At 37.8% G+C, this 11,765-nt stretch overlaps 1 protein-coding gene across 1 annotated transcript; it reads right to left on the bottom strand.

Annotated features, from left to right (window-relative positions):
• Positions 1-2,467: 2,467 nt before the first annotated feature.
• LOC121628020 lies at positions 2,468-9,711 on the bottom strand (the record flags this gene model as incomplete). The annotated part of the gene is made up of 22 exons (XM_041966916.1): positions 2,468-3,090; positions 3,187-3,227; positions 3,391-3,451; positions 3,532-3,589; positions 3,703-3,764; positions 3,855-3,899; positions 3,992-4,042; positions 4,125-4,185; positions 4,487-4,575; positions 4,738-4,803; positions 4,883-4,969; positions 5,071-5,103; positions 5,193-5,312; positions 5,397-5,509; positions 5,594-5,644; positions 5,734-6,375; positions 6,517-6,658; positions 6,761-6,969; positions 7,219-7,323; positions 7,719-7,923; positions 8,234-8,373; positions 8,523-9,711. Coding segments are annotated over 22 exons (3,855 nt in total), but the record flags the coding sequence as incomplete, so codon positions are not given.
• Between the last annotated feature and the right edge of the window lie 2,054 nt (positions 9,712-11,765).

Genomic DNA, 11,765 nt, shown 5'->3' with positions numbered 1-11,765 from the left:
CTATCTATCTATCTATCTATCTATCTATCTATCTATCTATCTATCTATCTATCTATCTATCTATCTATCTATCTATCTAGTATATAATATACGTTTACTTACTGTATGTATATGTTGGCTAAGAATTTTGGAGTTTTATTCAACTTTACTTTTAATATCATAAATGACTCACTCATCCAGATCTCCAATGTCATCAGACTTGGTGCAGATAATAATAATAATAATACATTTTATTTTAAGCGCCTTTCAGGACGCTGTACAAACAAATAATAAAACATTAAAAGTACAGGAGAGGCAGACATATATGAGGGACGAGAAATGACAAAACAAGAAATAAATATAAAAATAAATATATACACATATAAATAAATTAATGCACAAATAAATGTATAAATGCATATATAAATAAATATAAAATAAATAAATATACATATAAATAAATAAATGCACAAATAAATGTATAAATGCATATATAAATAAATATAAAAATAAATAAATATACATATAAATAAATAAATGCACAAATAAATGTGTAAATGCATATATAAATAAATATAAATATAAATAAATACATAAATACATAAATATTTTTATTCCTTTTTGTGTATTTATACATTTATGTATTTATTCATTTATTTATTTCTACATTTTTTTATTTCTACATTTATCTATTTCTACATTCATTTATTTCTACTTTTATTTATTTATTGCTACATTTATTTATGTATTTCTGCATTTCTACATTTATTTATTTCTTCATTTCTGTCTCCGTATGTTAATAAGGTGGGCGGTTCTAACATTTCTCTGCAGCGCGATTGGTTGGAGTGGTGCGTATGCTCCCATCTACTGCTACTGCCTAGATTCGAGTGTATGAGTTGTTGTTTTGGTTGGTCAATTTGCTAGGCCTACGAATGGAAAGTTCTTTTGCAGCCGTCGCCAATGACTTAAGGTCATTGGCGAATGATATCGAACAAAATGAAGCAAACGACTACCTCCAGTTTCGTTTGGCACGGATCATGGAGGATTTAGTTCAGCTCCAAGCTGAGATGGATGTGGAGGTTGACTCGGCTGCATTGGACAGTCTGGAGGAAGTTGCCCGCCAACTAGCCATCCGCTCAGAGTCAGAGGGAACAAGGACTGGACGACCATCCTTTATTTTACCTCCAGAAGTCATCGAAGCGCACCTCCATTTGCGCACCTCCATTTGGGCCACACCGCTGCAGACATCGCATATTTGTTCAGGGTGTCTGAGCGAACAATCAGACGGAGGATGGCACAGTACGGGATAAGGTAGGCTAATTTTCAATAAACATGGTCCAGTTAGCCCAAAAGTCCCTGAGCGATAAAACCACAAAATGCATTAATAAATGTATTATTGCCGTGCCAGCAGCCGACCATTAGGAAGAAATACCTGATCTTGTTTCATGTTGTAATATATAACATCTGTTATCGACTGTCTGTACTAAAATCCATAGGTCAGGATAAGTCTTTGCTGAGATGATATTCACGTGTATATAAACCGACCATCCTTTCCAAGTGCCCCTGACTGCAGCCCGCAGATCGGGGCGTGCCTCAATGTGGGCGGAGTCAAACGTTTGACTCCGCCCACTGTGCAGCGCTTCAGTAAAAACCTTGTGTATTGTAATGTACTATTTAGTATATATACCTTGTGTATTGTAATGTACTATTTAGTATATATATCCGGATTAGTTTGTAAAAGATGAGAAAACAACTAATTGTCATTATGGCCAGCTAAACTGAACAGTGAAGTGGAGTTAGCATTTAATATGGTGCTTCTAACTATATTAAAGCAGAAACAGCTATGAAAAAGGTTCATACATTTGATTGATTTAGACATTCCTATTTTTAACTTGTGAAATGTCTTATTGTATGTATATTTTGCCAGTAATATTTACCTATCATGCATTTATTATGCCTATACCTACACTATATATCCCATAGTTATCATACATCATATCTGTACTAAGACTAAAAGGTGTTCATATTTTATCAATATTTATATTACTCCCATTATGCACTATTGCTGCTACTACAATTACCACACTGTTATTATATTCTGTTGATTATTACTTCATCTTGCCACTGCACTTTATCTGCTAATCCACTCTGTATTTACATTTTATATATTTTTAATTTTATTCCACTCTGGATTTATATTTGAATTTTATTTCAATGTTTTTTCCACTTCACTTATATTGTATATTTTACTTCTATTTTTTATTCTTAGTTTATGCCACTGGACTACTGCAACAACGCAATTTCCCTTCGGGGATAAATAAAGTTGTCTATCTATCTAAAGCTATATTAAGGATAACAGAGACTGAAGTGATATTTGTGCCTATGACACTTCATAAAACATGCCTCACTCACTGTTAGGGTTTGAGGTGAGGTGGTTGAAGTGGTGAGACGGTGGACCCAAGGACGCAGACTTGATGTTTCAAAAAGGTATATTTCATAGCACATTTTATTTGTATAGCACTTTACACAACAGTCACAAAGTGACTGACATAAGAACACAAAGAATACTAAAAATATATATAAAAACAATACAAGTAAAATCAAGCAAAAACACAAGAAAAAAGATTAAAAGAATAAATAAAATAACACAAACAAAAGTGAACACAGGAGCACATACAAACAAAAGAACCAAAAACAGGACATGAGAAGAACCCAAACAAGAAAACCTCCTTAAAACAACTTACTGAGGAAACAGAACACAATTATCAAAACCATAACACGAGACAGACCTGTTAACACATCTCTTCAGATTATGTGGACAGAAAATTATTGCAGATCAAAACCACAGAACACCTGCAGCTGGCGTTTATCCATCATCTCTACACAAAACTCCTCATAGTCTGCCTGCACAGTAAAAAGGAAGAGAAAAGGCTCCCTGAGATCATGAATCTCTTCTTCATCCAGGTCTTCAGACATGTATAGCAGTTCCACTGCCCTCAAACCAGCTTCATGGTCCATGCTGATGACCTGGGGAAGGGAAAGTTCTCCCTTGAAGGATCTCTTGTCACACCAGCTTGCTGCCTCAAAGGTGTCCTTAAGTAGACAATCCTCCTAATCAAAAATAAAGAAAATAAATAATGAAATAATGAAATAAAAGTTGGAGAACACAGAAAACAGTGAAAGAAAAGCCCTCAACAGGTAACATACTCTGTTCCATTTTCCCAGCTCCGGCAAGGTCTCTGCCTCCGCTAGAAAGGAAACAGATTGCAAATGCAAATTGTAAAAAACATCAGTAGCTTATTTTAGGAATACTGGTTTAATGAAATGGAGAATTACATCAAAACCAGCTCTGTGACACCTTATTTCTACAACCTTTGGGATTGTGTACAATGATCCTGCTTTGGACAATACCTGATGCTTCAGAGACAGATTCTGAGAGGTGGAGCTTTTTTGAGGGTACTACCTCCAGACCCTGAAAGAAGAGGAGGGATTATGGTTTAGTTTGCAAGCAATAGTTTGACTACAAGACTAATTAATCAAATAACCTCTCGCCTGTTTTCTTGTTTCCTCTCTCCGTCTTTTTCTGTCCTGCAATCTGTCTTCCTCAGACCTTGGTGATGTAATGACAACATACATTCACAATGAAAACATTCATGTTTTTCTGTTGATAGTAAGCAAAACCAGTTATTTAAAATCATCCAAATTAAAAGTGTGATCACTTACGGCATGGGGAAGTTCTGCAGGAGAATAATGCACCACCATCTCCTTATCTGCATCATGTTTTCCTTTGAAGGAGGAAATTCAGGAAGATTCAAATGTGTTTTGAAGAATAATACCTTGTTTACTAAGCGGAATGTGTCACAATTCTGACATACTTCTTTGAAGTCGCAATTTGCCCCCATTACAATGTAGAGTGCGTACTGAAAGTCAAGAGGTACTGGTTAATGTACTAACCAGTTTTTTATGTAGCATGCAACCATTTTAGAGATAACAGCAACAATATATGTCTTACCATCAAAACAAACACGCCACAGTTGTTGGAGCACCCTTGCTTGGTTAGGCCCTGAGGTTTAAACAAAGTCTTTTAATAAAAGAATAGCAAGAAAATTGTAAATGTTAGCGAATGCTATAAATTAATTTCTCACCTGAACATCACTCACACCAAGCTCCCTCCAGGGGCCAGGGGACAGGCTCTGTGAAATGTGTCTGCACAAACAGTAAGCAGAAGTAACTAAAAGTAAGTCGTAAGTAAGTGCATAAACACTTTGAACGAAGTTTAAACTGAATAAGTAAGAGGTTGGAACTTGGAACGGGCTTGAACAGAACGGCCCCACTCAAATAAGATCAAGAGTTCTGTTTCCATCAGTTTTATGAACCAAAATAGTGAATGGATGGAATATTTTAGATCAATAAACAGAACTTTTGATTAAAACAAACAAAAAAGGACAAGTGGTTTGAAACAGAACTACCACTGTCCAGAAAGGGTGATGCAAGGTGCCCTAAAAACCTGAATAGACGGGTTTTACTCTCATCTCTCCAGCCGCTGCCACAGAGGGGATCTAGAAAGAAAATCTCCCTAATCTGTGGCCTCAGTATCTGTTAAATGTTCAATTTCAAACATAACCAGATACATTGAGTTAGGAATATTGCTGAAATCCCAACAAAGCTATCATCCATTTAATCATAGCGAAACATTTACATCACTATGAGCACCTTTGTTGTGTTTGTTGTGTCAGCAATAAATATAAATTTATTTACACAGAGCATCCAGTGTCCAGGTACGAACACGGGGAGAAGAATCCACTGTAGACTGACAGCATCGTCCTGTAAAAATATATCAAAAGTCTAACATGAAATGCTCAAACTTCACTCACAAAAGATAAACAAACTATAAAAAAATTGCCGGTAAGTGATCCATGGGGTTTATCGATAAAGGTGGGAACCAAGTGGAAATGACATGACTGTCTGCAGCGAACACTTTCTCTACTCTCTGTAACATAAGAGCTTGTTAAACTCTTTCTGTGAAAATCGGACTGTTGAACTGTACTATCCAATCAATTTGAATTAAAAATTTCACAAAACCTTTGCTACCTTCTCAATCACTTTGAGACAACAGTTCAGGATCTAATAAAACATAAACACAAATGATCAAAATCATCATTTTGAAAACTATCACATAATCCTTGTCAGCATAGCACATTCTCTATGCCTACCATTCCGTCAATGTCCCGCTGTAAACCCAAACTCCAAAAGTCAAAGCGGGTCAGGATGATGTTATTCACCATTGCAAGGTGCTCAGTGGAACTTTTGGTCTCATCCAAGGCCTGAGACAGCTAGTGGAAGAAAACAAAGTACACGTGTGTGATTATATGAATGACATTCATAGATAACCACAGTGGCACAATAGTTGCCTTTACCAGTTGTTCCTGGCTGTCTTGGAGTTTCTGTCCCCAGCATGTTCTATATGCTGACAATGTATGGAGACTGATGAAGCCTCCATGAGGTTTCTGCTCACTGCCATCATTTACTACTGAAAAAAATAAATAAATAAAAATGAAGTGTGATCTGTCACATTTCTCATTTGAATGATGTGTAAAATAGAACAATGACTCACACTCTTGACACTCTTCTTGTTCTTTGTCAGATGACCCCACTGTCATTCCAGCTGATGGGGAATGAGCTTTAGAAAAAAAAACAAATTATTTTCTAAAGTAGATGAGGAGAATAAATGTGCATACATATTCAACAGCATACCTATGACTACCCTTCCATGGCTGTCATACTGCAGTGCAGCATCTGGAGGAAGAATCTTGCTGTATTCTTTTTTCATTTTTTGGTTTCTTGCGACATTGTAATGATGTAGTATATTTCTTTGTAGAAATATGTGGGTTGATGGAGTTGTCAGGTTCAAAAAGTAATTGTTCTTTCTCATCCCTGAGAACAGCTGCTCCACACACTGGCTGTTGATAAGACCAGTAAGCTCAGGCACAAGCTCAAGCTTTCTCAAAACCTCTCTTTGGTCTTTGCTGTTGCCCTGGTGGAACACATCATTCAAAGCAAAATGCTGTGAGGACCCAGTGAGAGGGTGACCATCTTTGTCAGCTGGCATCTTAGGAAGTTTCAGCCAAGGCATGCTGACATGAACTTTGCCCTGTGAGGCTTGCTTAATGTTCTCTATGGAGGGATCAAGTAACCTTCCTTGAAAAGGATCAAAGATTCCTGGCTGCCTGCGGTTGGCATGCACTGCCAGTCCCTTAGCATAATCATACACTGAGATATTGGGTAAGTGTTTCCATGACAGCAAGAGATCCACAAAGTCACGTGGACTCTCTGCTCTAAGGTTGAACTTCACCGAATACACAACCCCACATGGACAGGTGATGACAGCCCAACCACCTGTGAAACAGAAAAAATAACTGACATTAGCAGCATATATAGGTAACCCTCATAACTACATATGGATACTGTAATTTAATTTAAAAAAACGACATATAACAAAGTGTAATCATCTTCTACATTTCAGATAATTTCCCTTACCAGAGGCCCCCCACACCTTCTCAAACACCTTGTTGTAGGTGACTCTGTTAGACATTTTCTCAGACAGCCTGATGACAAGATCCACCTTGGACCCTCTGTGGTCCACACCGCACTGTTTGCACAGTGCCCTGACCTCCTCTACCTGATGTGAAAATGCAATGAAGTTGATATTTTTACTAAAGCACAGAATTAATTTTTTAAGGCACAAAAAGTTTGATTTTGCATCTCTTATCAACTAAATCACCTTCAAATTCACAAGTTCATCTGTGAGCCGCTCCTCAGTAATTTTCTCATCATCATCATTGTCATTCTCTCCATCATTTTGCATTTTGCCGCTTTGCATTTTTTCAAATTCTGTGTTTAACACTGAATTTGACCTTCGGGTTTGTGGGCCAATCCAGGGGGCCCAGTGATGGTAACTCGGGGGCACAACAAAAGGGTTCTTCCGACCACCTTTGTCAGCAAATCAGAGAAGCATTAGCTATTATTATCATCACAAAAATTAAACAAACATTAAAAGGGAAGTTCATTGTTTTGTAATCTGAACCTGTTTTCTAGCATGAAAACGTGAAGTTATAGTTACACCAAAACGTTCTGGGTGAGTAAATTATCGTATTTCATGCTAGAAAATAGGTCCAGGTTGCAAAATACCGAACTTCGCCTTTAACATACTAAAGTGTTCTGTCTTTTGACAAGACTTACATGGAATTAGTCCACGACTGATGATTTCGGTGGCCACAGCGTCCCAGAAGTTGTTTATGTCCACATGACCATTGTAATTATCAGGTGGACTTGGGATTTCACTCACTTTTAAAATAATAGTTTGTTATTCAGAGCACACTGGTCTTCATGCACAACTCCACTACTTCCTGAACTTAAGCCAGCTGCTTTGTGTCCCTTCTTTCATTACTGGACAAACTGATAAATCAAGGTGTGTCTGGCCATTTAAGAAGGCCACACACACCTGGACTAATCAGTTCGTCCAGTAATGAAAGAAGGGACACAAAGCAGCTGGCTTCAGTTCAGGAAGTAGTGGAGTTGTGAATAAAGCTCATTACTAAAAACAATCAGATCACAACAGTTGATGAAGTGCTACTGAAAGCATGGTTAGCATGATGTTTCACTTACAAAAATTCAGAGATAGATGGAAGTGCTGTGCAATTAACTTAAATTATGTAAAAATAACAGCTTATCAAACTCACCTGGCATATTGAAAACACCTTTCTTGTGAAGATCCATCACAACGACCGCTGGGCTGTATCCACATGACACACAGGTGTAGGTGTAGTCATGGTTGGTCAGGGCCTCAAAATGAAGGTATGCCTGAAGAACTCTTTCCTTGTTTGGAAAGGACACCTTTTCTGTTGTTTCTATTATTTCTATCACTTTACTGATAGCTGTATGGGTCTGTAAAATGATGTGAAACAGGAGTATTCCAATGTTATAAATTTTCAAAATGTAAGTTTCATATATCATTAGAGTTGCATCTTGTATTACCTTTTTTTCTAACAAGGATAATTTGTAATGAGAAAATTATAATAAAAGGAACAATAAGCAAGGATGAATATACAGTATACAGATATAATTTATTATTAACCTAAGTTTAGAGGTTGGTTCACTAAATAAGTTTGTAAATAAATTAAAATCTATCACATAATATAGAAAATCAATTAACCTTTCAGTGAGCACAATTTATTATTGCATTATATTCTCTCACCTGAAGTGCATTCCTGACCATCAGGCACAAGTGCAGAGACAGGATAATGTGATCATCAAAATTATGGATACCCTCCTCCCACTCCTGGTATCTGTAAATCATGCCACAGTTCAGGCATGATTTCCTGTATGTTGATATTCCTGAAATCACAGTCAAACCAAAGACCATGGTTATTGCTTGCATGTCATGTGAGATCAGTATAACAATTTTCTGTTTATGTACATACTAATTATGTAACCAAATAACAGATAAGAATACAATATTATAGAAAGACTGTGATGGTACTAACCTTCAACTACACCTGTGCTCGTCAGGATCTTGCCTGTTGATGTTATTAGTTGTTCACAAAGTGTGTTTTCACATTCTGCACACTTTGTTTCTTTAGGGACAAGGTGCTTAGGAAAGCTGTCGTTTGTTTTTCCATCTCTTGACTGCTTTATGAGAGTCTGGGGCAAATCTGCAGGGAGCTTTTTGTTGGTGAGGAGGTAATTAAGCATCCTTGCAATTTGTCTGTTGTCTGGTGGACTGTCCTCTTCAGACCCACTTGCATTTTGATGTGCTGTGGTCTGGGTGGGAGTGGGTTTCTGTGCCTCTGTGCTTTTCACCTTCAGAAACAGTTCCCTCTTTGTGACGAACAGATGCCACTTAGCAACAGCTTTGTGGATGCAAGACTGTCTCGGTTTAGAGCAAGGACAATGCCAGCTGTTTTGCTTTGTGTCATATGACACAATCACTCTTCCCAACCTACTATAATACGTTTTTTTTTTTTCATAAACAGAGATATGAAATTTGGATGGCGGACCACCCACAGTCAGCTGCACTGACAGAGGCACACACTCTGCATCAGCATCTTGTTGCCAATGTAAGAGGAGGGCTTTACGCTCCTCACCAAACCATTTATTCTTCACCATTGTTTCCAAGGCCTCATGAGATAGTGTCATGGTTTGACTATCAGTGTGTGGGCAGTATAAAAGAGATTGTATGTGGTGGCACTCAAAAGGCAACATCCCACTCCTTCGAGCAAAGTCAGCGTTCAGACGACACTGGTCAACCTCACACATGATCTTCTGTGTTGGCCCCCAAGTATTTTTGATGACATGTATGGGTGTTGATGAACCACAAAAAGATTTTTCAACCACAAACACACCATGTTTACCATCAACACACTGACAGGCCAAAAATCTGTCCTTTGAAACTGTCGCAAAGTGGTGGGAATGCTTTCTCTTGCAGTGTGTTTTGAAGTTTTTTTTATTTAACTTTACCTTGCAATGAGGACAAGTGAACTTCTTTTGTGTTGCAAGCTGTGTGGGGGTGTCTTGGTGCCGAGCAGAGAACTTTGGACCCTGAGCCGGGGATACTGGGTGCTGTGTGGGGGTGTCTTGGTGCCGAGCAGAGAACTTTGGACCCTGAGCCGGGGATACTGGGTGCTGTGTGGGGATGTCTTGGTGCCGAGCAGGGGTTGCTGCATGGGGCTCCTCCTCTTGATGAATTTTTAAATGCCTAAAAACTGAAGTCTATTCACAATGGTTGCTGGACAATAGCAACAATGAAAATGTGTTGCCCCCCGACAAGCTAATCCACACTTAAACATTGTGAATTCTGTAAGAGAGGAATAAAGAGAACAAGATTCATGCTTTTGAAGAAAATCTAATGTAATTAATGTAATGAATTAATTATTTCTGTAATGTGCAAGATAGGCACCTTGGTGTCTTACGGATGCATGGCCTTTAATATGGTTTTCAACCATTATTTTTGCACCTGCGTACTTGCAGAAAGGACAGTGGAAATGCTCACTATCATTGGAATTTGAAACTGGTACGGGTACATCACCATCAAGGCCTATACTGATGTGTCTCTATAGGGAAAACAATAAACATTAAAAGGCAAAGCAATTAGATATTCACGAAACCGATTATGTACTCATTTTTCATTTCCACAACAAATGTCATGTCAAGGATGCTAACATGTACTATCTGAACACGGAAGAGCATCAATTGATCATTCCTGCAGATTAATTAGATATTGGCTATCAGATTGTCTAATGCAGTTTTTCTCAATTCCAAGAGAGAACGGAGGGGTGACGAGACCCGTTTCGTCACCCCTCGGCGACGAGACCTCAGCCAAATAGTAGCAAACTTACGAAAAAATCGAAGCAAATCTAGTGTTCAATGCAGCTAGAAAACCTCGCTGAAATAACAAAAAATCTAGCATGATTATTCAAGTAACTCCTGTGCTGTTGTTTTGTTTGTTTATGAGGTGAAATCCAGCATTGTGAGCCGTCATAAGCTGCTGAGCGGCAGTGCGCGCCCTCCAAACCAATTCTGGTGGGGAGAAGTGCCTTGACACACATCAACTATTGAGAAACACTGGTCTTGTGCTTATGAATGGCACCTTTATAAATCTGCTTAAAATCACAGCAGTAGGTTGTGCCAGATATAAATATTAAGTGAAGGTTTATAACCTTTTCGCAGCAACAGTAATGCAAATTATACCCAGATTAGCTGTCCAGCCGTAATAACAGAGCCCACTATTAAGGTATGTAATGCAGATATATACAATCATAACTTATTTTAAAATAAAATGATTATACTTCCTTCCTTGTCTGTCACAAATATTGCAAAGTAACATGTTAAAACAGAATGAAAAACTTTGCTTACCTCCATGATGCCAGCTATTACTTCTTCTTCTTCTACTACTATTTCTTCTTCTACTATTTCTTCTATGTTGGTCTACTTTTTTTTTCTGCTTGGGGCGGAGTCAAACGTTTGACTCCACCCCACATTGAGGCACGCCCCGATCTGCGGGCTGCAGTCAGGGCTTACTCACCCTTTGGAGTCCAGGGGGCATTTTGGGGGGTTTTTCTCGCCTGGTACATCTTGTGTATTATTGCTGATAAAACAGCCATCTTATGATGCACAATCAAGTATTATACATTTTCTTTTCAGGTCAATCTGGGCTTTCATAATATTCATAATGCACTGGTGTCACGTGAATGACATAAAAGTTATAGAATCATAAACAGAGGAAAAAACTAAACAGAAAATTAATTTCACAAACATCTACTGAAAAGGCCCAGTGAACTGCAATAAACAACTGTCTAGACACTATAGAAATGTTATTTAGGGTCTTGGGGATACTTGGTTTAAAAAATTGGACCTGTAACTTTAAAACAAATGTCAAAATTGTCCCATAAGTGCAAAAAACTCCCATTTGCTCATTGTTTCTGATGCCATTCTTGGAAGCAGTTTCTGTCTGCAATGAGCTACATCACATATTCTACCCTTTGCAGTGTATTTTTCTTATATAAAATTTAAAGAAAATTGCACAAAAACAAGTCACAAGGCTAATAGTAGCATATATTACAGTACTGTGTGAAATTCCATACTATTCCATTGAGATATTAGTCTTTCGACATCAATTATTGCTTTCATATGTAGCACACTCCGGCATCGTCAAAATAAAGATTGGAACTTTTGTTTAATTGTGACAGTCTCTCACACCCAGAGTGGGGGTCTGACTCAAAGACATTTTT

Source organism: Melanotaenia boesemani, chromosome 2 (genome assembly GCF_017639745.1).
Source record: "Melanotaenia boesemani isolate fMelBoe1 chromosome 2, fMelBoe1.pri, whole genome shotgun sequence".
Classification (NCBI taxonomy): Eukaryota; Metazoa; Chordata; class Actinopteri; order Atheriniformes; family Melanotaeniidae; genus Melanotaenia; species Melanotaenia boesemani.
The sequence above is the reverse complement of the archived record's forward strand: the minus strand, read 5'-3'. Positions and strand labels throughout refer to the sequence as shown.